General features: G+C 39.8%; 1 protein-coding gene across 2 annotated transcripts in view; it reads right to left on the bottom strand.

The window, feature by feature from the left end:
- Positions 1-505: 505 nt before the first annotated feature.
- Positions 506-26,304, bottom strand: part of LOC121861011 (SH3 domain-binding glutamic acid-rich protein homolog) — a 47,374-nt gene continuing 21,575 nt past the window's right edge. The window contains exons 2-6 of one of the 2 annotated variants that reach the window (XM_042358460.1): positions 10,347-10,532; positions 9,930-10,112; positions 4,340-4,412; positions 3,843-4,112; positions 506-2,202 (exon numbers count right to left, since the gene is read on the bottom strand). In XM_042358460.1, the coding sequence (XP_042214394.1) occupies positions 2,198-2,202; positions 3,843-4,112; positions 4,340-4,412; positions 9,930-10,112; positions 10,347-10,532 (717 nt within the window). In that variant the 3' untranslated portion in view covers positions 506-2,197. The remainder of the gene's footprint in view (positions 2,203-3,842; positions 4,113-4,339; positions 4,413-9,929; positions 10,113-10,346; positions 10,533-26,304) is intronic. The other variant, XM_042358461.1, reaches the window with a different exon arrangement.

Genomic DNA, 26,304 nt, shown 5'->3' with positions numbered 1-26,304 from the left:
CATAATTCGAAATAGTGCAACATACAATTTTTTTTTATATACAGTACCTGTATATCGTAATATTTTGAAATCTTATACAGTATTTTGAAATTTATTAAATAAAAAAAATGTGACAGCAAAATATTACAAATTATGAGTGATTACAAATTTGGGGGGTACGAATTATGGTTTTTTTAGTGTGCCTGTACTGTGTTGAAATTTTGTAAGAAATCAAAGAACTTTTATTTTATTACGTCTGGGGTTAAAACAACTGTCACGGGAACAAACCTCCAATTGCAAAATGGAAGTCGTGAAATGAGTTCAGTTTCTGGGAAGCTTTTCAATAAGGTTACCTCTGTAAACCAGAGGATACCTGTACAATACCTCCAACTGAAATAAAAAGTGATTGGATTCATTAATAAATAATTGGCTGAAACTTGCTCAGTGTGTGTTGGGAAGAAACTGTTTGTCTGCATAAATATTAAGACAATATTGTGACAGAACAGGACCAAGGAAAAGTGCTGACCATCATTTTCAATTTTATTTATAAAGTAAAACAGGTACATTCACTTATTCACATACAATTTGGAAGATTCCTAGCTTCTTGTATTTTAAATTATAAAAGCCCAGGAAGCACTTTCATATTGGACAAAACAACACTTGGAGCCGCTTGCATACTGAAAGGTTTATCTATTCTCCCATTACGTACAGTTATTTGATGCCACGGAAATGATATGTTGTCCAGTGTAAGCGATCAGACTGCTGGGTATTATCACATGGGAGTAAAGACAGGACTCAAGGAAGAAACAATGATAATAACAAGTAATCTTGTAAACGAAAGAACTTGACTTAGTTTCCTGTGCACCAAAATGAAAAATAGGTTCTTGTGCACCAAAATGAAAAATAAGTTTTCTGTGCACCAAAGTGAGAAATGTTCTCCAGCTTAAAAAATAAAAATTAAAAGACAATAGGAAACAGTATAAATTTGTTGCACACTTATGTAAGTAAATCATAATTACTTGGATGATATTTATTTATGAATAATGACCATGAAATATCAAACATAAGGAAAAACATATGGCAACTAAAAATCAATTTTTTTTCTCAACATCATCACTTTTTCACAACCTGTCACAACACACAGGATGTGGTATATTGCACTTCCTTTTTATTACATCATCAACTTGATCTTATATGTATTATAGATAACTTTAAAAATTATATTATAATCCATGTATGTAAGACTTTGATATAGTGTACATCAATAGTCTTTGAACAATGTGGATAAAATATCCTAATCCTTGAACAATACAACTGAGACAAATTGATAAAATGTTCACTATTGTGAGTACCTCAAGGAATAATTGTTATCACTTGTATATAATACGGACTTTTTTTCCTTACAGTACAAAATTTTCTTGCTCTATTCATGCTCAATAATGCTATTGTATACGTAGTACTGTATGTCACCAGTATAATTCGGTAGAAACAGTTTATGAGGAGCTAAAACTAGTTGTGATACTAATACTGATGCACAGAGAGCAAATCTCATTAAGTCTATCTACCTAGTGCCAATGTGGTTTAATTAAATATAAGATTTTGAAAAATGTACAACTTAAGCAATGTTTGCAGTGACGCAGCATGTCAAGGGATAATATAAAAGGAAGTGGATAATGTAAAAAAAAATTATATAAATTTAATAGATAATTGATAATCTTGTGCATAGCTTCTAAGATGAACATGCTGAAGCTCTGGGGTAATAACAGTGGATCACATGTTATGCAAGCTAGGGTGAAATGGGCTGGTGAATGAAAAAATTAATGAATAGGTTCTTCATTAGCATCCCCATAGATGCTGTGGAATTCAGTTTCATTGAAGAATGAATAGGTTGTGAGCAATAATAGGCAGTGGTATCTGACAAGCCCCCTGAGTAAGGCTAACTTGGAATTCCAGAATGATGCAAGAAGTAACCTAAGCCAAAGTACCAGCTAATCAGTACATGATGATGACACTTGCCATCACACAACATAACTGAAAATTCTGCTTTTGCGAGGGAATTCAGGCATTGCAACGCCATGTGTAAGGTCATATCACCAGCTGAACTTCTTCCAAGCTTATAAATACCACTGGGTTGCCAAGAATCCCTTTCAGTATCTTCACATGGTCATTGGTTCTCTTGAATGTTAAGGCTTGTTCAAGGATTTCCATATCCACTCTCTTATGCTGAAATGGAAAGGATAACTGTGAGATATATTTTCAAACCTATTTGTACTCCTAATCAGATCGTGCAGGAAATTTTTAATGTACGTACTTTTTAGAATAAATTGGTTTTAATCACAGTGTATACCTTAATTAAAAAAAATATTCTGTAATACAGTATTAAGTTTATTTAAAGAATTTAAATATGAGCATTTAGATAAATATATTTAAAATAGAGAAAAATACTATACTTATACATATTGTACATTAGATATCAGTGGTTGTAAGAAATATTACGTAAAGTAGTTTTCCCAAACAATGATTTTCAGATGGCTTCATGAATATACAGTACAGTACAGTATGATGCTTTTGCAATACTTTTGACACAAGGGTATTGGGCTGTGCAAGTTCTTGAGGTCAGTGTTTTGTTGATGATATCAACTGGTAATGTTAACTAAAACATTGTACGCAGCTAAAGTGTACAAGGCAACAAATTTGAACTCAGTATTCTTGTGTCAAGTAAGTACAGTACAGTGAACTTGGAATGTAAAGTTACAAAGTAAATTCATCTGCACATTAGAGTAACAGATCTGTTAAAATGTAAAGGATGTTTCTTAGATGTGCGAGTAATGCATTAATGGATGCATACTTTGAATTATCTCTCTCTCTCACACAAACAATTCAAGGTGTGTATAGTATAACTTTACACATTCCATAATAACTGGGAGGGAACTATCTCCTTAAAGCTCATTACAAGAATCAGTAACTTAGAATTGCACAAGTTTATATACGTCTAACATCCCAGATCTATTATTGGGTTCAGTATCTATAAGTGAACCTTGATAAAATAACCTTTGAATTAGAGGAAAAGTAACAAAAGATTAATTGAAGTAAAACTAAATTAATGGTGATTTAATGAATGCATTTAATATAACTTTTAAATTTGTTGAGTGAGATCAGTTCACTATTACAGTATTTTTAATTTTAGCAAATTATTGTATTTACTCAGTTTAATTAACTGAAAAGTGGATTATTAGGAAGTTAAGAGATTTTAAACAGTACATTAAGTAAAGTATACAATTAATAATACGGTACTTGCTACAATATACAGTACCATTATTAATGAACGTTGCCATTATGTACCATCATTTACATTAATTTGTTTTATATTTTGACTAGTTTTATAGTCAATATGCAAGAAATGTACTGTCTAAAATCATGTTTTATTAAAATAGTATTCAGAGTTTATGTTAAGATGTTATTTGTAAGAAGATGAAAAGAAAAGATTACCAGTACAGTACTTATAAATCTCTACGAGCTTTCTAATATGTACAGACACTAGCGAAAAGGTTCCCTCTGCAGTACAGTATTTACAAAGATCACCGACATCATGGTATAGTGTCCAGTTATTATTTGAAGTCTGCAGTATTTTCCGAAACAATTACACAATACAGTACTACATGTAAAGAAGAATTACAAGTACTATTGAAAGTTGCAATCACTACACGAGAATTACATTCCCATATAAGAGCGCTAAGTTGTCTCCTTCCACCTGAAAATAATCCATGCAAACTAGTCTTGTTAATACTGAAGAGTTAAGACTACAGAAGCTGGAGGTTTGCAGTGTTCTTCCACATGTTATGTTAAACATTCTCTCGAACTACCTTCAGCGTCATCATCTTCCGTCTGTACTTTATCCAATGTTTCTTCCCCACCTTCCGTATCTGCTTCCTTATAATCTGCTGCTACTTCCTTATCCTCAGCAAAAGCTTCTGCCTCCTTCTCACTCTCCTCCTCTGCTGCTTCATGCTCCTCACCTTCAGCTGTCTCTCCTCCTCCTACATCTTCTTCTACTGCTTCCTCACCCTCGGCTACCTCTGTTTCTATCTCCCCATCTCTGTCTCCCACAGCATCTGTCAGTCCTTCGTCTGTGACTGAAGGGCATTTTGGAATCAAATGTATCAAGAACAGTTGCCCAGGAGGTAAATGATATTGCAAATCAGAGGAAATTGAAGGGTATAGAGGAGTATACCTTTATCAGTAGAAATAATTCTATGAACGTTTTTTTGTGAAATGAAGTTTAAAAATTGCCCTCATTATTTTAACCCTTGCCAGTATACTGTAATGCTGTATATCAGAAAATCTGAAAGAAAATCATTACCTTCTGTTGCCGGCTCTGCTGGTGTTTCTGTTGCCTCAGTTGTGGCTTCCGTAGCGGCTTCTTGCGCTCCATTCTGTGAAGAATTTAATTTAAATAACTAGGATAAAGTAAAGCACTGGGTGTTAAGTCTTCCCATACATGATAAATAAACTTTATCTACAATTGTCACTCTCTTAACATTATTGTCATGTTTCATCAGTTATATACTGTACAGTATCAATAATACAACTCAATTATATATCAAGATCACAGTTCTCATTATAGTGACATTGCAATTCTTTTTTTTATCACAGACATAATTCTTCCCAAATTAAATTTTTGTTTCAAGTTCGTACTAAAACCAAAGGTCTCTGAGAGTTGCAGACGTGTATATACGTACATACATTACATCCAAATTCTAGAACAACATTTATTTTTTTGTATAGGGCTGAAACTTCCTTCTTGCTTGAATATGACAGGTTTTCACGCAGATAACTTCCAACACCTAACATTAATTAATTACGCTCATACCTCACTTAGCACCCTGGATGTGCTCCCGGAGAAGTGAATATTAATTGAATCTGTGTTTGAGTGAATACAAGAGGGATTCCTTAGGCATTGGTAATAAGAGCTAATAATAATAATAGTACAGTGGATAGTAACACATAGCTAGTACTTGTATTACTATTATTACTAACGAGCCGATCATTGGTGAAGAGGATAAAAGAAGTGTATTGCACGACTCACCTATCTTAGCATCTACAATTTCATATCCATAGTGATGCTTTTCCTTACACTTCTGTCACATTTCCAGCACTAACACTTGCAGGTCTTTTTATAATGCTCACAAAAATAAGTTGGAGAGAGACACCATAATGAGGTAAACACAATCAATGGTGGGCAGCGTTCAAAACTGGAAGATGGGAGCATGATTGACACATTTCTCAGTGGCAGTACTGTAGTAGTGTGTTTCCTTAGCAAGTGTTTACTTTTAACTTCTGAGGCACTATTTAGATTCTCCCCCCTCCAGGTTAAGCTCTAAGTGAGGTAAGAATGTATATACTGTATAGTATAAAACATGGCTTGTTCAATTCCATATTCACCCAAAAGAAATAAAAGAGAGAGAGAGTGAAAATTTGTGAACGTCTAAGTAGCTTACCTTCAAGCTCGGCTGTTGGTTTCATACAGTACACCTTAGTTTACTGAATGGTGGTTCAAATATGATACAATTTATACATATTTTCAAGTTACTTTCATAGAAGCCTAATTTATTATTTTGTGTGTGTGTTCTCTCTATGGTTATTGAACATTTGAGGATATTTATATTTCATTACATAGCTAGAAAAAATATTCAAGTGAAAAAATGGGACACAGTCACTTCTTCCCCTGTCTCTACCTCTGGATTATTTGCTTAAGCTTTTAAACTTGTTACTTCCCATCCCTCTTCACTCATATATACGTAGGTAAGTGAATTCTGTCTACATTCTGAGCTCCTCCCCACCTCCAGGAGATTCATGATATTCAGACTTAAATTAAACTTGAATTTATATATATACCCAGTACATAAATTTCACATTTTTGACATTTAAGCCAGAAACCCCACATTGATTCTTGTGAGTACTGTATATACAGGCTTTTTTGATGCTCAGTCCTTCATTTCTCCTTAAAGTCTTATCCCCAAAGATTTGCCCATTATTTAAGTCGATCATTACCAAAAGCCTTGTTACGATAAACTTAATTCAAAACACATTCTTACTAAAAAAAAATTTGGCATATAAAAGCAGGTTTTTTCTTTAAGCTAACAATGTGGAACCAATGCAACCAAGCATCTTGTAATGAAGCAACAGATCATAAAAGCAGGAAAGCATCATAATTTTACACATTTTCCTCATGGGATTCACTATATTTCTTTAAGCTCTATAAAATCAATAAACCTTTCTCAAACCCACATGGAATTTTAGTTTATTGGTTGAATCTTATCGAAAGAGTTAATGAAAATCTGAATTCATGGTTAGATATAAGTTGGTTAATTTTATTAGTGCTTTACATGGTGAAAACTTCCTTCTGTTAGGTCAAAATTCTACAGAGTAAATGAAAGGTGTTAATGAAGTGTCTACAGATAATGCTTTATTACTACAACTATAATAAAAAGAATAAATACATGCAGAATATATTTTTACAAAGACAAAAATTACAGATACATACATATTATCTCTTAACCTACTGATTGTTAACATGTAAATGTAGGACCCGATCAGTGGAAAACCTCTCGATACTCATCAGACTAAAGCCAAATGAAGGGAGTTAGGGAGTTGAAAATCAAATTACCATGCTTAGCTATAATTGTCATTAAAGTATTAGATCCAACTCTCCACATCACAAACTATGCCATACCTAACTATGTGATTTAAAGCTTTATTGTAGGTAGCTGTTATCAATGGCTGTCTATTTCCAGTAAACCAGTTACTACACTCAGGTGACAGCTGTCACATGTTGTGAGGATGAAATAGTTCTTATGGAGGATAATCTCGAGCCCCGTGATCTATCAATTTTCCTCAACCTATTGTAAATAGTTTAGGGCCTTTATATCCATACAACACTTCTCATCCAATTGACCATCACCTCACTCACACAAGATGTTCTTCCAAGTGTAATAATAGTTAGATGTACTTTTGGGAGGTTTTACAAAAGGAACTACTGTACCTATTGTAAGTCGCTATATTTGATAACCTAAAAAAGAGGCCATAACACTGGGTAGGAAATCAGGGCAAGTTAAAGAATGGGATGATGATGATATTAGAGTAATGTTAACTTCATGAATGCAAGAGGTTATAAGTATTAATTATTCTTATTAACCGTCTCCACGATGTGAGTTTCAATGAAAGAAACTTAATTTATTATTTACTTTGAAATACTGTACTAGCAAAGACGCAATATTTTTACAACAATTCACAATCTACGTTAAAATATTACAACTGCAATTTTAAATCTGTACCACCAGTTCTAAAAAATAAATAAATAAATAAATAACGCTAAACTCCACCATTCGTGCATTCCACAAAAGTTTATAATTTAATATTTTCTGCTGATACATTAATAAGTTAAGAGTGACTGGGAATTTCAAGACGGGATAATGACTTTGGTTTACTGAAAATAGACAGATGACGCATTAAATCCTACTTATGAGTTGTGCTTTATTTGGTTTTAAAGTTATTAAAAAAATTTCACTAAACACTGTTACCATTAAAGCATGGAAGTACATGGTATTACTCATAGTTGTGAAAATGAGTTAGTTAGCCTGTTGAATATTGCAGTGACAAGCATAGAAGTATTACTCATAATTGTAATTAATACATACAGGTATATTGACAAAATCTTAACCTAACCTCTTTACACAAGTTCACTGATCCACCTAAATATAGGAAATTGTCCATAGCTTAAACACAACTCTCAAGAACAGTTGATCCAAAGAGAAGGGACTATGATTTAGTATGGATGTTGCTCTTTACATATCAGTTCACATGATGGAATAATATGTCATGTATTGGGAAGAAGGGATAGGGTGGTCTTCTATCGTATATAGAGGACATGGACGAGCTTCTACATGAGAAAACGCAGCAGCATCTATTATTAAGTAAAGCCTCGGAGCTCGTTAAATTTAATGAATCTGCCCCATGCCAAACCTGGTTGTGTTCTGAGAATAATTTTAAATGCTGCTGCCCACCTGATTGTCAGAAGAGAATAATTTTAATTGTTTAAAAAAAAAAATTGCCTCATTAGCAAACATTTTCTCATGTGGGACAACACAAACTCCTTACAGAAGTTATCTTGTGTATGTTTCTCACTGCCAATAAATTCTTTACCAAACCTTGTTCTCTCAACGCTTGGAATCTAAACAACAACAACAATTTACCTAGACTTACAGCTTCCCAATCTTAACTGTGCAAGAAAGCAATAGGTCCTCTATTTTGACCTTTGTTAGCAGGTTAATAATGAATGACTGAGTAGATGTTTATGGTATGATAATTATATAATGTAACCTTAAGTAGTCATCGTATACTGTTATTGTTATGTAATATCTGTAGCTACATGTAGTTTTACCTCATGTAGTTTCTGATTGGAATAATTCTCAACAACAGGGTGATCCTCCGGTTAGATTCTATTTTCTGCAGTTTACAATTGATCAAATAAAAAAAAAAACATTACTGTAAAGATGAGGGATTATGGCTCCAGTAGTTATAATACTATATACAGTACTGTACTGTACTGTATTCTCTGGGTATATGTAGCCTATGGTCTAAATGTACAGTATAATAAAGACTAAGGTTTTTTTTCTTTGAGATTTAACATGTAAAGAGCTTCCTTATGCATTTAAAACATGGCAAGAAAAATAGTCCCTCGCTCTTGTAGACTGTATGTTTAAAGTTGTTCTTATTAAGCAGTACTGTACTTGGAAAAAAGCAAGTGCACCTGAAACATAAAATGCATGTAGCTGCGTATTTAATGCAATACTGTAATGAGCTGTTAAGCAATTTCCGAAGAGAGGCTGTGGCCAATACTGTATTACAGTTAATGAGTACAAAACTGTCAGCATACAGACAGAAACACATTACATGGGAGACCACCACATCCTACACAACATCTATCCATAAGCAAATGGTTGATGTTTGAGGGGATTCATATTATTAAATACAGTATCACAAATGTTTTGATGTATTGGGACAAAACACAAACATGGTTAGGATATTGTTAATTATTATTCTACAGATGATGCTAAATCTATCAATGAAAACTACCATGCCAAAATACCAAGCTCATTCACAAGTGAGGCCTATTGTCCTGAATAATATGGTTAACTACAGGATACAGCTGGATGCTCCTTGTTTTTTTATTTCCATTTAGGGAAAATTACAAGACAATCCAAACCAATCTAAGATTTATCTGAATCATTTTGTATTAAGTTGTGTTAAATATGGATGTGAAAACCTTACATACATAATATTATTAAGTAGGGAACTGGTGCTAAATTGTTGGATAACTAAAGACAATATTCTCCTGCAACCTACATTCAAATGCATCAACTCGACTGAAAAACTGTCAAAATTATTTATAAGTCGGTTATTTTGAGGCATTGAGGAGCCAAATATGTCAGTAACTAATGATGGTTAGGTGTGATGACTGAGGAGATTATACATATACAATATACTGTACAATGATCTTTTGAGCAGAACAATCTTATGCAGTAGTGCAATGAAGAGTACAAAAAAAAAATATTTATATAAATTTACATACAAGGAACTATCTGGGTAATTTTTGGAGATGGTAGTTTGTTATAGTTAGTACAGTATGTATGAAAATTCGAAATCCCATATCCACAGTACTGGCATTCGTGTTGTTAACCCAGAGCAACCACACACATGTACAGTACAAACACTGAAGCCCCAGCTGGACACATGACTACATCTGAGATTTACTGCAAGCTTTGTTAGTAATGTATCCCTACAACCACACAGGCAATCATGTGTGGTAACAACACCATGACCCCAGGTCGATGTGTGGCTGCGTGTTCCACGTCTGAGGCTTACTGCTGGCTGGGTTAGTGTACCCCTACCTCTCGACTAGCTGAAACACCATTGGTCAACTGTGGTGTTTCACTCTGTTGCTTTGCCTTCGCTCTGTCTTCAGGGAGGATGCCAGTGATGCCAATCTTGATGCCTTTCTTTTCTTCCTCGGTTAGTTTCAAGAACTCCCCAAGTGAATCAGTTTCATTGGACATGTCCAGGTCGTCAAAGTCCTGAAAATATTGAAGAAACATAAAGTACAACTTTTAATGCCTAATTTTACTAATACAGTACACAAATATCCTCACCCTGTAAATGATATACATGTTCTGCTTATGTCATGGTGAAATGTAGTGCATCACTGCAGATTACTTTACAGAGCAGTGAAGAAATTCTGGAACCAAGAAATCCAGCTCCTTCAGTTTTAGTTACTTGCACCACAAAATTATAAGGTTTTTGATACTCACACCACAATATTCAGCATCGTTAAAGATCTGTGGAGTCATAGGAACCCTGTTGTTTCCCTTTGGTTTGGCATTCTCGTTCATGTAGTCTTTTGAGTCTTCCTGGCCGGGGTCGGTGATGTCAATGGCGACGAAGGGGATGTTTTTACTCTCAAGGATCATAACAGCTCGCTGCTGATTTTTCTTAATCTGGAAGAAACAATAACTTACATTAATTCCCAAATTATTTACATTTCCTAAACATTTCAGATTTTTTTGTGTATTATTTTGAGCAATGTCTAGAAGATAAGAATATTTTACTTTTAAATATATGATCAATTAGAATACATGTACAGTATAATTATTAACAGTTTACAGGTACTTGTGGCCACCAAACCCAGATATGTAATGCTCGATTCTTTCAATAACTTCCTTTCATTACAACAGTACTTTTCAATGTGTCTAATATAGTAAAGGTAGTCTGTTATGTGACCCCCCCCCCCCACACACACACAGTTAAACAGGATGGTGACCACATTTAGCGATTGGAAATTCAAACCAGTCTCGTTGTTTCCGAATCATTTGCCACATGAATTATTTCCACGTGCACTCTGCAAATGCATGAATATCATCGATCCTCTATAAGGTAATGATTAAATGAATAGAATCTGGAACCAAAACGTCGGATATATCGCTCAGTAGTTATGGTCCGACTTCAGGTACGTACACCTGTTAATCACGAGGCTCTATATCACCGTCTGACGTTGCTCTGAGAGGTGAGGTAATATTAAAGGTGGTAGGTGGTGTATGCTATGACGATGGTGCTATGTGGATTTAGACATTTCCATAACAAGGGTGTTTGTGATTCATATTAAGAAAAAATTTTATTTGCAATTAATATACCTAATGTGGTTAAAATTTAATCAAACGGTGATGATGTAATTCAATAATCCTGCAACAGTTCGCTGATCTTCATGTTTTTTGTTTTGTTTTGTTTAATCCATCTAACAAACTTGGATGCCACAAATATGTATGGACCAGCTGCCTGGTGCAAAACAACAGCTCTCCTTCAGTAAAATACAGTATTATTAAAAAAATTAACAGCCAAGTTTTTTTAACAAACACTGGTGGTTCGTTCACAAGGTCACACAAAGATATTGGTGCGCCAAGAATTGCTGGCGCCAAACATGTGACAATTAAACAGAAAAGTCGTAGTAGAGACTAACCGAGCAAACTAAAACTTTACGCACAATTGTCACTAGACCCATTACTTAAACAAGGCTGCCCTTCTAGTACTGTATTGTTGCAATGGAATATACCGGTATGCATTTAAATTTGGATACTGTACACTAAAAATATATAACGAAGAATCCCACGTGCAACTGCACATGATATTCTTGTTTGTATATTTTTGGTGTACTGTATACATATTTAAATGCATCTCTTGAGAGAGAGGGGAGGGAGACTATCACAACACTTATCAAAAGCGGATGGGAACATTTCCCTTGTGGACCAACACACTCCTCACTTAAGCCATCTTCTGAGATGTACAGTAATATACAAAACACCAAAAATATGCAAAGACGAATCCCACTTGCGACTAAGTAACTACACAACAAATATACAATATATATATATATATATATATATACCTGCATATATATATATATATATATATATATATATATATATATACATATACTGACACAAATACCATATTTGACACTGAAATCTGCAAGCTTGGCCCATGTGTCACCTAGAGAAAAAATGGGAATATTCTATATGGAGGCAAAAACCCTTTCCTTCATCTCACTAACCAACGATCAAAACACTGAGTTCCTGGACACTTTCACTTGCCTTGTAGGTTTCAGATTTTCATATTTGCTGTGCATGCGGGCTAGTTTATTGGGCATCCCCTTACATCCTGTGCAAGGTGTGGCGCCAAAGCATTTACAGCGACCAATAGGGAAGCATGCAGAATTCATGGTTGCCTTCTTTGACTCATGTGACTAAGGATGCAAATGCTTGAAGAGTCATGGATTATGTTAGCAGTTACATATAGTGAAAGGAAATGAGTGTGAGGAGGGAGAATTCCTTACACAATTCATCAGTGTACGGCAAAGGGTGGCAGGTCCCCGATGTTGCCAAGTGCCAGGCCTGTCTCTTAAGAGGAGGAAATTTGGTCAGGGAGGGATGATGTGTCGGTGACAGCTGGGGACCTGTAAGAGGAGGTCTTAGGGCATGCAAATATGTAGTGAGGGAGGATATGAGAGTTGGCTCAACTGTCTTGTAACATTGTATCCAGTGTCAGATCCTCCAGTGAGATCGACATGGAAGTCGACGGCAAAAGGATCTTGTGTAGTCATGCAAGACTCTAGGAAGGCCACTATAAATAGATACATAACCAATCTACTAAGCTCCCACTAACTACTCTTTAGGTGGTAGTTATGCCTGCCTTCCTGTACAGTTGGCCTCTCTCAGAGACACAACCTGTCATGGAATGGGTTTGACATGCAAGTCTAGTGCACATTTAATGGCATCAAAAGCTTGTTGGGAACTCCAACAATGAGCCCCACAAGCAACCAAAACAACCACTCCTAGTGTGGACTCGTACTCCGGATGACAACATTATCATCACATCATACTGATCTCCAGTCTGACGCCAACAATGGTGGCTGGACACAACCCCACTAGCTGGCTAGGTCAGGGAGGCCCTGCTTTAAATGGACCCCACGATGAAGCAAGTCACCGTCTCGGCTCATATCGCAGCATTTGATGAAGACAGGTTCTGGCAACACCTGTTTCCACAACTGAGAAAGAGTGTGTGTGTGTGTGTTTGTTATATTGGGTTGGTTAGAAAGTGAAAAAGTTGCTTTTATATTTTTAGGACCGACGACGGCTGCCCCCACAGAGTGTATTTAGAGAGTATGTTTATACAATGTTTTGGGTACAAATACTAGACCCACTCTGTATATAATCCACTACTGTACATCTTCACAAAGTCCCTTGATATTTGTGTTTATGAACTCCAGAAACCCAGTCTGTTCTCCATCAGTTTCTGCACCTAACTGTATTCTTCACCACGTCCACTGTGCCATAAGATTTACGCAAGGCCTTGTAAAAGCTTGCCGAGAATGAGGTAGGGAAAACTGAGCTATCCTGGAGTAAGAATTACAAAACAAATAGGTGGAGGAATTACCCAAGTGAGGACCATCAAGAAATAATTAAAGGCAGGTCATGGGGGGTTTAAAAATCACATAGTATTATTATTTACAGAACCTTTATGTACTAGAAAGATATTTTGGTATATGTTCTCAAGTTTAAATTGGGCATAGTGAATTGTGTCTCCCCTCTCTCCTCCTCCCCTCCCAGCTTGACACACTAGTAACATACTAAATTTGAACCACTGAACTGAACTGTCACCCTAACACAGCTTCACACCCACGACAAACAGGATGTTATTATCTCTCGTGTTTTGGATAATGAACCAGTTATCACTGCCTGTCTCACTGCTGTCAGTCCTTACCACCATGCTCTCTGTTCTGTTGTGTCTTCGTCGTCATCATTATCAAATCATTATTTTCTTTTATCTGTTTCATTATTTAATACTGAAGATTAGCCCCACCTTAGCTCATTATGCCTGAAGATTAACCACCTTAGTGCAACCAAGTTAGGGTAGGTATAGTTAGGTTAGGGTAGGTATAGTTAGGTTAGGGTAGGTATAGTTAGGTTAGGGTAGGTATAGTTAGGTTAGGGTAGGTATAGTTAGGTTAGGGTGGGTATAAGTTAGGGTAGGTATAGTTAGGTTAGGGTAGGTATAGTTAGGTTAGGGTAGGTATAGTTAGGTTAGGGTAGGTATAGTTAGGTTAGGGTAGGTATAGTTAGGTTAGGGTGGGTATAGTTAGGTTAGGGTAGGTATAGTTAGGTCAGGGTGGGTATAGTTAGGTTAGGGTGGGTATAGTTAGGTTAGGGTGGGTATAGTTAGGTTAGGGTAGGTAAAGTTAGGTTAGGGAAGGTATAGTTAGGTTAGGGTGGGTATAGTTAGGTTAGGGTAGGTATAGTTAGGTTAGGGAAGGTATAGTTAGGTTAGGGTGGGTATAGTTAGGTTAGGGTAGGTAAAGTTAGGTTAGGGTAGGTAAAGTTAGGTTAGGGAAGGTATAGTTAGGTTAGGGTAGGTAAAGTTAGGTTAGGGAAGGTAAAGTTAGGTTAGGGTAGGTATAGTTAGGTTAGGGAAGGTATAGTTAGGTTAGGGTAGGTATAGTTAGGTTAGGGTGGGTATAGTTAGGTTAGGGTAGGTATAGTTAGGTTAGGGTAGGTATAGTTAGGTCAGGGTGGGTATAGTTAGGTTAGGGTAGGTATAGTTACAGTAGGTTAGGTTAAGTTAAGTTGACGTTTGGGTGGTTTTCACGTGAAATAAACTGGTGTGTTTAATCATCAGGTGAACCATAATCTGTTTCAAATTCAACTACTGGATGAAGAGGAGGAAATGAGGACGGGAGAAAGGAAGAAATAAGAGATTGAGTGAATGAGGGAGAGAAGGAGGAGAGGGATGAGGAAGAACTGAAAGTGAGAAAGGAGGAGGAGAAAGTGGGGGAGAAGGCGGAAGTAGAAAATAAGGGGGAGAAGGTAGTGAGGGAGAGAGGAGAAGTAGGAGTTTGTGAGAGAGAGAGGGAGGGAGGAGGAGAGGGAGTTTGTGAGAGAGGGGGGGAGGAGGAGAGGGAGTTTGTGAGAGAGGGGGGGAGGAGGAGAGGGAGTGAGAGGAGGAGGAAGATCGGGTTACCTCAGGCTGGGTGCCAGAGAAGTGGTGTGGCTACAGAATATCACCACCACACCATCATGGAGGTCACACCTAATAATGTCTTCATGTGGTGTATGCTCCACTCTTATCTACCTGTACTCATAACTCTACTCCTAACTCTACCTGTAGACTGTCTCACCCTATGCTCTACCTGTACTCATAACTCTGGTGTGCTCCAACTCCTCTAACTCTACCTGTACTCATAACTCTACCTGTCCTTATAACTCTGCCTGTACTTATAACTCTACCTGTACTCATAACTCTACCTGTACTCATAACTCTACCTGTACTCATAACTCTACCTGTACTCATAACTCTACCTGTACTCATAACTCTACCTGCACTCATAACTCTACCTGCACTCATAACTCTACCTATACTCATAACTCTACCTATACTCATAACTCTACCTGTACTTATAACTCTACCTGTACTTATAACTCTACCTGTACTTATAACTCTACCTGTACTCATAACTCTACCTGTACTCATAACTCTACCTGTACTTATAACTCTACCTGTACTCATAACTCTACTCTACCTGTACTCATAACTCTACCTGTACTCATAACTCTACCTGTACTTATAACTCTACTCATAACTCTACCTGTACTCATAACTCTACCTGTACTCATAACTCTACCTGTACTTATAACTCTACCTGTACTCATAACTCTACCTGTACTCATAACTCTACCTGTACTTATAACTCTACCTGTACTCATAACTCTACCTGTACTCATAACTCTACCTGTACTTATAACTCTACCTGTACTCATAACTCTACCTGTACTCATTACTCTACCTGTATTTATAATTCCCTGTACCCGTATTGATCACGAATACCTTTAAGTTTATCTATAACTTTACCTGTACCTGTATGTAAATTACCGAGGGGAGCAACAGGTGTGGGTAGGGGGGTGTAGGTGGGGTGGGGTGGTGTCAATAATAACAGTTAACAGTCATCATTCAAGTAAACAGTTACCTCAAGTCACCTGTAATTACCTACCCTCCTCCCAGTTAACAGTTAGATATCACAACACAACACGAATCAGCTAAAACAACACACACACACACACAGACTCAATACACACGCAACACAGACTCAATACACACGCAACACAGACTCAATACTCACAGCTGTGGGAAGGCAACATATTTCACCATGCAAAAAAAAATATAAATATATATATATACAGAAAAACTGAGCACATGTTACACCATCCTGGCTCTACCTCCTCATCCACCTACTAACAGAAGGCCCACACACACACACACTGGTTGGCTGTCTCACTTAGGGGGTTATGTTGAAGCCATGAGGATATATCTGATAACTTTATTGATTATGTCTAGTTATTTATGTCCGTATGTCTGTCTATCTATTTATTTATGTCTTATAGCTGTCTATGGATTATTATTATTGTTATTATTATTAAGGAAATGCAAGACAGTAAGAAACAGGTTAGGATTTCCTGGCGGGTCGGGAAACTGGGACAACCTTCGCTTCTCCCTTCCATCACATGACGACCACCTACCACCACATGACTATCAACACTCAACACTACCACCACCACCCCACACATTACTACCACCATAAAACATTACCACCACCACACCACACTACCACAATCCACCTCCACAACACCACACTACCACAATCCACCTCCACCACACCACACTACCACAATGAAGCCTTCCAAGGTCTCGTCAGGAACTACTCCCCCTCAGGATGGAAACTAACATCAAGGCTTCATTTGTTTCACTCTCTACAACCAACACAAAATAGAGGCTTCTTCAAGGCTTCACTTTATCTGTTCAAGGCTTCATTTTACCCATTCAAGGCTTCATTTTACCCATTCAAGGCGTCATTTTACCCATTTCAATGCTTCACTTTATCTCGAGGCTTCATTTTACGTGTTTCAAGGCTTCACTTTCCCTCCTTCAAGACTTTACTTAAAAAGAACCTAGAACCCCCCCACTCTCTCTCTCTCTAACACACACACCAGCCATGAACCCCGGAACTAAACCCTTAAGTAGTGTCAGTCAGTAAGCAGTCAGTCAGGCGGGTTGCAACACACCATCACTACACGAGCTGCTAGTGGTGGTGAAAGGCTGGGAAACTCGTGTGGTCGTCAACACCTTATTAGTTATGTTCACCAGTTATTACCAGTACTACTACTACTACCACCACCACCAACAACCCCTTCAACCACTATTACCACCAATACCACCACCTCTACCACCACATCACCACCTCCTACCCCACCACTATCACCAGAACACACCCAATGACCCCCAATACTTGATAAACTAAAAAAAAATTTAAAAAAATAAAAAATGAAAAGAATTACACAGAAACGTGACTTGTAACACCGTATCCCCAGACAAGTCAAGTAAAACAATTAATACAATAACTAACAAAATTAAATAAAAATACGAAATGAGTTAAATTAAAACATACCATTGCCATTTAACTTAGGTCAATGTTAAATTATATAAAACACTAACAATTATGACATAACCACATCCTTAGTAACAACTTGACCATAACAACATTTAAGTAAGTTATCCTACAACACAATAACAAAGGGGGAGACATCATAGAAAACGTAAGCAGGTGAAGGGTAGACTATAGAGAAAACAGACCAAGCGTAATGGCTGTAGTTATGATGTCAACAAACTAGGTGACAGGGGGGGGGGGGTAGGAGAAGCATCCTGCGTGACATTAATAACAAAAACACGTGAATGTCACTCCCTGGGAAAGAGAAAGGCGAAAGTCACCAACCCACAACCTTTCCCTTCACCTGTGTGTGTGTTTGTGTGAGTGCGTGTGTGTGTGTGCGTGTGTGTACCCGGGGACCTGAGGACATTCAGAGTACATACCACCTTAATCAGATAACAGTTGCAGTCCCGCCGATCTACCTCTATACATACATACACACACACACACACACACACACACACAAAGGAGGAGGAAAAGGAAGAGGATGTCAAATTGGGGTCAACCACTTAAGCAACTCTTGAATACCCAATGTAAATATATGTCAACAAACCAGGTCCTTCGTCAGCCCTACCCCGCTCCTACAGTCCCCCAGTTCACCTCCTGCCTTACCTGTAGACAGAGAAAGAAAAAAACAATTAAAACCCAGATCACAAAAAAATAACAAAATACATAAATTAAGTCAAAAAAATACAGCTATTTAAGATATACATAATTTTGACATACACGATAGATATACACACTTGATATACACGATAGATACACAGTACACACTTGACATACACGAAATTACAATGGTCATACAGTCGTACAGATAATAATACACTCAGTGGCCATCCCAACAAGAGGTGTTTATCAGCATCAAGTAATCAAATATTCACAACTAATCACAAAGATAAAAATAATCATAATACGTCATTTGTAAAGTCTTATCTCTACTGATAAAGATTTACATATTATTACTATCACATCTTTCTTAATTTATTATTAAACTAATATTAAATTCTCCCTCGTACTAAATTTCCTGGATATATTTTCTTAATGGAGGTATTATATGTGGTTCTGGTGTCACTAGTTGTAAACCAATCACGTATTAGGACTTGGAGACAGATGTTAGAGGCAATACATAAACCAATCACGTATTAGGACTTGGAGACAGATGTTAGAAGCAGTACATAAACCAATCACGTATTAGGACTTGGAGACAGATGTTAGAGGCAGTATAGAAGCCAATCACGTATTAGGACTTGGAGACAGATGTTGAAGCGGTACATAAACCAATCACGTATTGGGACGAGACAGATATTTAGAGCAATACATAAACCAATCGTATTGGGACTTGGAGACAGATGTTAGAAGGCAGTACATAAACCAATCGTGTTAGGACTTGAGACAGATGTTGAGGCAGTACATAAACCAATCACGTATTAGGACTTGGAGACAGATGTTAGAGCAGTACATAAACCAATCACGTATTAGGACTTGAGACAGATGTTAGAGGCAATACATAAACCAATCACGTATTAGGACTTGGAGACAGATGTTAGAGGCAGTACATAAACCAATCACGTATTAGGACTTGGAGACCAGATGTTAGAGGCAATACATAAACCAATCACGTATTGGGACTTGGAGACATGTTAAGTGATACATAAATAATCACGTATTAGGACTTGGAGACAGATGTTGAGCAGTACAAGTCATTCAGGAAATTTGGGACAGAAACTGGACATGAAAGGTAGTGGGTTTTTGTTGTAATTACTGTAATTTTGACACATCTGTATCAGTGGTTTATACTTATAACTGTACCATTATCTGTCCCTGTACTTGCATCTGTACCCGAATCTATCCTTGTAACTTGAATCCCCAATAAAACTAAAGTGAAAGCATGATAAACTACATAATAATGACAGATAGAGATACAGTCACCCACCCACCCACCCACCCACCCACCCAAAGGTTATATTATGGTCACCCACCCACACACCCACCCACCTACCCACCCAGAAGTTATATTACGCTCCAGAATGTTTAATAATACAATGCGACTTTCAACACGGGGTGAGTCAGAGGCAGCGGGCCGTCTGTGGGTTGAGTAAGAGAAGGTGGGAACAATGATCTGGCAATGACTTTACTTAATATTGAAGAGAACCAGTTGTTACTCATTCTCCAGCCTCACCCCTCCACTCACATCCCCGTCCCACTCCAGCCCCCGCCCCACTTCAGCCCCCGCCCCGGTTTTTCTCTTTCCTCCTCACCCACCCACAAGGACCCAATCACCTTTAAAGACACCCCAAGGTATGACTGCTTAGAGAGGGACTTATTTACACCACCTATACTACTTATACCTTACACCACCTTACACTACGTACAGTACTTACACCTCCCACACCACCTTACACTACGTACAGTACTTACACCTCCCACACCACCTTACACTACACCATAGTTATTGCTTTACTGGTAGTTGGGAGAAACTCAAGCTGGCCACATAATAGGTTCATTTTTTCCCATCTGAATCGCTGAACACACACAAAACACTCACGGCTCCCCACTTAGCTAGGAGTAACCTTGATCAACCTGACCTGACTAAGAACTAAAGAATTTCCTCGATAGATTAAAAAAAAAAAAAAAATAAATTAGATTATCACAGAGTACTTGAGGTGCCAGTGAGGACGTGTGTAAAACATTATCAACGCGAGGTGTACTCCAAGAAGGCGGGAATTATTTTTACCTAAGTTGGGGGTTCGACATATTTACAACAGAAAACGGTATTTAGAGAGTAACTTATTTATTGATTTTATTTACGGTGAAGGAATTAAGAAACACGGCAGGTTATTATTAAGACTAGATAAATCAGATATTAAGGCTAGAATCTCTCTCTCTCTCTCACGGTTCGCCAGTTTGCTTCAGTCTCGCTCCTACCTAATTACCACAACATTTATAGACCTCACAAAATTACATTACCGAGGCGGCCTTGGCGTGCCAGGGGCTCACCACCATAACAGGAACCCACCACCACAGGGACCCACCATAGCGACCCACCACCACAGTGGACCCACCACCATCACAGTGGACCCTCCACCACCACAGTGGACCCTCCACCATCACAGGGACCCACCATCACAGTGGACCCACCACCATCACAGGGACCCACCACCACAGGGGACCCACCACCACAACACAAACTCTTGCAAATTCTCACAGTCACACCTGGTCACACAAACACTCAAACATTTCACCGTGTCTAGGATCTTTTTCTTACAATTTTCACACGGAACTGGACCCCCTCCCCCCGAAGTCTTAAAAGTTTCACACTGCAATTTTCTCCGGTTAAGTGAGGACAAGGAATGGCTCATGTCCATTTATTTCGTATTTAGATTAACCTAGTTTAATCTAATCTATCCCTGACTTGGCTTAACCTAATCTGATTTAACTCTAACTTTACCTAACTTTACCTGATTTAACCTAATCTAACCTAACCTAATCTAACCCTACCACCAAGATAGCAATAGCATATTTAATTACCAGGTTAAATAAGCTCGTGGGGGAGGTTAGGTAATCTTCACCTAATCCCAGAACTCACACACACCTGTCTGACTCACTAATACACTCAGGTTAATTCTCCAATACACTTAAGTTAAAATAATCTCCCTTAAGTGGTGTTGAGACGCACTTAAGTCACTCACACTCTCTCTCTCTCTCTGAAGTTAAAACACTATTATTTCTACTACTTCTGCAATTACTATTTCTGCTACTATTACTGCAATTACTACTACTATTATTTCTGCTACTGCTACTACTACTATTTCTACTACTACTACTCCTACTGACACTAACAACAACAAACTAACGGGACAAAAATTCACCAATTAAACAAAATTAAAACAAAGCAAAATGGAATAAACAGTTGAAATAGAAGAAAAAAAGACGGTAATTATACCAAGTTCAAGACCAAAAATAAGACACGTATGATGTCCTGTGAATCTACTGTAACCAAGTGCCAACGACTACTGCCACTGGTGCCAAGGTCAGCCAGCGGTAGTGTGTGTGGTGGTGCCAGACTATAACATGTCCCTCACACACACAGAGAGGGTGCCAAGGGGTGGTGGTGGTGTTACCCTATCATAGTGAGGGTTGGGTGGGGGTGTAATGACCAATGGGGGGAGGAGGGTAGTTGAGGTGATTGATGATGATGATGATGGTTTTAGGATTGATGAGAGAGAGAGAGTTATCGCACTTTTCTGTCCTCACTTCAACCTACTTAATAAAGAACACAAAAGCCACTTTCTCTATGACGCACAAAGAAAAACCCCAGAGAGAGAGAGAGAGAGAGAGAGAGAGAGATAATCCATCAATAAATATCAATGATCGTGTTTGCTCAGCTGCACACCCACTACACCGCTGGAAGGGAGATGGGGAAAGAGAAGGAGGGAGAAGGGAAGGGAGGAAAGGAGAAGATGGAGGGGAAGGAGAAGGTGGGAAAGAAGAAGGGAGGGAGAGAGGGAGGAAGAAAGATGGAGGGAAGGAGGGAGAGGAAGGGAAAGAAGGAGGGAGAGGTAAATATTAACCAATGGAAAGACAGACATACATCTTATTTTAGTCGAGTCACAAATTTAGATTTTTTTTTTCCGTCTCGTTCGCCATATTTGTTTTGATCGTTACTCGTCCTCGCACGGTAGTTAAGGGAATGATCAACCAATCAGAGTACGTCGTTCCTTCTCTGGATACCTGTTGCCCACCAAGTACTGTATTATGACAACAGGGGACCAGGTACAGGTAGTCAGGTACACGAGCCTCCAGATGGTTATGGTATGTTGAATCTGATCTAGCGAGGAGGAGCTGGGCTGTATGTCATGTTCTGCCCTGCCTCGCCTTGCCCTGCCTCACCCCACCACCCACACCTCTCCTCAGAACCTCCACCCACACCCATACTTCACAGCCTCCACCCACACTCCTACACCGTCTCCACCCACCCACCCACCCACCCTCGCTTTCCTCAATGACGTATCAGATCAAACAACAGCTGGCCAATCCGCGGTGACGTCCTCGACTGACAGCTGGTGAGGGGGTGGTAGAGGTCTCACCTAACAGACGTGACGACAAGACGCTTACAGGAACTGACAGACTGGTGAACGGTGACGAAAACCCTAACAAATGTGGGTGGCTGGGGGGGGTGGTGGTGGCTGGGGGTGGTGGTGGAGTGGGATGGGGTGAGAGGTGGGGGAGGTAAGAGGTTTAGGCTCGCCACTCCACTCCACTCCAAGGGGCCGGAGGCTGAAAGATGCGGCGTGTGTTAAATTTATCTCCAACAACAATCGACAAACCTCCGCCCACTCGTGTCTGTCTCCTAGCAACCGTGACAGCTCAGACACGTGGATCGGTTGCTAGGGTAGTGATAAAGCACTGTAACAACCCCTCTCAACACCTCACAATCTATTTTAACCCCTCTCACAACACCTTTCAATCCCTCTCAACACGTCTAAACCCCTCTAATTCCCTCTCAACACGTCTAAACCCCTCTAATCCCCTCTCAACACGTCTAAACCCCTCTCAACACGTCTAAACCCTCTCAGCACGTCTAACCCAACCTCTCAACACGTCTAAACCCCTCTCAACACGTCTAAACCCCTCTCAACACCACTGAACCACATTACACTCCTTGATAGTAAACATAACTACGGATTTCTAGTATTTAGGGTGAAAGGAGTGACTGGCGTTGATTGAGAGCGTGAAGAAGATCCGTCAGATGTTAGCTTGTGTGAGTCAGAATTAAAATAAACAATGTGTGTGTGTGTGTGTGTGGGTCAGTGAAAAATGGAGCTATCTAATCTAAAACTAACTCTAAACCACCCCCCAAAAAATGGCTTCCAAAATACATCGAGACTGTACCCTACCTATCTGAAGTCTTTTACCTAACACCAAAGAGGTAAAATAACGTAGGAACCTTTGAGAGTTCAGCCCCTGCATGGTAAGACCCCTCCCTCCCCTCCTCCCCTACGACCCCCCTCTTCCCCGACCCCCTCCTGCCCTTCCCTGCTATCAATTCCACCACGTTCTCTTTAAGTTCACTGCAGCGCCTGGCACGCCCACTATGCAGCCACTGTGTGTTGCTCCTCCTCCTGCTGGGTGTGGGTACTGGTGGTGGTGGGAGTACTGGTGGGGAGGGTACTGGTGGTGGGAGGTACTGGTGAGGAGGGTACTGGTGGGAGGGTACTGGTGGTGGGAGGTACTGGTGGTGGTGGGAGGGTACTGGTGGTGGGGAGGGTACTGGTGGTGTGGGGAGGGTACTGGTGGTGGTGGTGAGGGTACGTGGTGGTGGGAGGGTACTGGTGGTGGTGGTGAGGGTACTGGTGGTGGGGAGGGTACTGGTGGTGGTGGGAGGGTACTGGTGGTGGTGGGGTACTGGTGGTGGTGGGGAGGGTACTGGTGGTGGTGGGAGGGTACTGGTGGTGGTGGGCTGGTGGTGGTGGGGAGGGTGCTGGTGGTGGTGGGGAGGGTACTGGTGGTGGTGGGAGGGTACTGGTGGTGGTGGGGGAGGTGCTGGTGGTGGAGAGGGTACTGGTGGTGGTGGGGGTACTGGTGGGAGGGTACTGGTGGTCGCTGTAACAATGTTGATAATGTATCTGATGCAATACCTTCTCATCCTCTTCATCCTCCTCTTCTTTTCCTCCAACTATTTCTTCTCCTCTTCCTCCTCCAGTTACTCCTCCTCTTCCTTCTCCTCCCTAGGCTACCAACTGCTAATGGGTAGGACATGTGACTCTTACTAAATTAGTGAGTATATTTTGAGTCGTAGTTTGAGAGAAGAGAGAGAGAGAGAGAGAGAGAGAGAGCCTACCTTATTTCACCTGATGATGGTTTGAACACCTTAAGGCTATATACCTGGTCTTGAGTTAAGTTCAGGTTAGGTTAGGTTAAATTAAATTAGGTTAGGTTAGGTTAGGTTAGGTTTCTGTTAGGTTAATTACTCATCAGGTGAAATATGCTGTCCATTGTATGTCTTTGTGCGCCTCCAGAAAGCACTACAGAATATCTCTCTCTCTCTCTCTCTCTCTCTCTCTCTCTCTCTCTCTCTCTCTCTCTCTCCATATCTAACTTTGATATCTTGGAGACTGGTGGAGGAGGAGGGGGTGGGGGGTGATGGTGAAGGAGGGGAGGTGGAGGTGGAGGTGGGAGTGGGGGGTGTAGGTGGGAGGGAGGTGTACTGGTTATGATAGTGTTCTTGTAAACTTATCTCTCCCCACCACAGTGAGGGCGGCCACTACTGATAACTGGTCCTCCTCTCTCCCCACACGCCCCTCTCCCCCACACCACTTCCTCCCCACAACATCACGACGCCACACCTGGATCACCTGCAGAATTGTCACCCCAGAGTTTAGCAGGGTGACAATTCTTCAGGTGGGATATCCTGGGGTGATGAATCTCCGCCACACACCACACCTCCCTCCCTCACACCTCCCTCCCTCACACCACCTCCCTCCACACACACCACACCTCCCTCCACACACCACCTCCCTACACCACCTCCCTCCCACACACACCCTCCCTCACCACACACTCCCTCACCACACACCTCCCTCCCCTCACACCTCCCTCCCTCCCCTCACACCTCCCCGCCACACACACCACACCTCCCTTCCACACAGGATAAACACGCTATCTTGTACATTACGTTACGTTACGTTAGGTTACGTTACGTTAGTCAAATATATCAATAGCCGAAAATAATACAGTATCATAAAGGTTCAGTGATTTCAGAAAGATGTTACTGTACTGTTTACCTGAACAGAGAGGTTATGGTACAGCAATTGGTGAACATATACAGAGAACGGTACAGTGATAAGGAACGGTACACTCATACAATAAACGGTGGTACAGTCATATAAAGAACGGTACACTCACACAATAAACGGTGGTACAGTCATATAAAGAACGGCACAATCACACAATAAACGGTATAGTCATATATATATTACAGGTGCACAACGCTATGTAGGTGAGAGGCCGGGGGACGTTCACCTATTCTATGTGTGGTTAGTTGTCGTAGGTGAGTCATGATAGGTGAACAGCTTACTGGTAATGCTCCTAGTGGCCACAAGTAATTGACCCATCAAGAGTTTTATTATCTATTAACTTTATGTGTCTGTCTGTCTGTCTGTCTGTCTGTCTGTCTGTCTGTCTGTCTTCTGTTTATTCTCCCTCCAGATTATATCATTTGAGATTAACCCAACCTAACCTAACCTAACCCAACCTAACCTAGCACCAACCTAACCTAACCTAACTCCAACCTAGCAACTAACCTAACCCAACCTAGCAACCTAACCTAATCCAACCTAACCTAACCTAACCTAACCTAACCTAACCTAACCCAACCTAACCTAATAATCAACCTAACCCAACCCAACCTAACCTCATCTCCCCAAATACTGTACAGGTGAAATAATCTGTGTGGGGGAGGGAGGGAGGAGGGGGAGTCTTCAGGTGATCAATCTACCTGTCAAACAAATGGCTATGTTAAGATAAAGACCGTGTTGTCAATATCAGAGCTGGACTGAGTTAAGACCACACTGCCTCTCCCTACTGCTGCTGCTCCTCCTCACAATGTGCCCCTCCCCGATCTGCCCCTCCCCGCCCTGCCCCTCCCCCCTCCCCGCCAGTCATACACCTGACGCCGTCCTGCA

Source organism: Homarus americanus, unplaced genomic scaffold, assembly GCF_018991925.1.
Source record: "Homarus americanus isolate GMGI-L3 unplaced genomic scaffold, GMGI_Hamer_2.0 scaffold52806, whole genome shotgun sequence".
Classification (NCBI taxonomy): domain Eukaryota; kingdom Metazoa; phylum Arthropoda; class Malacostraca; order Decapoda; family Nephropidae; genus Homarus; species Homarus americanus.
The sequence above is the reverse complement of the archived record's forward strand: the minus strand, read 5'-3'. Positions and strand labels throughout refer to the sequence as shown.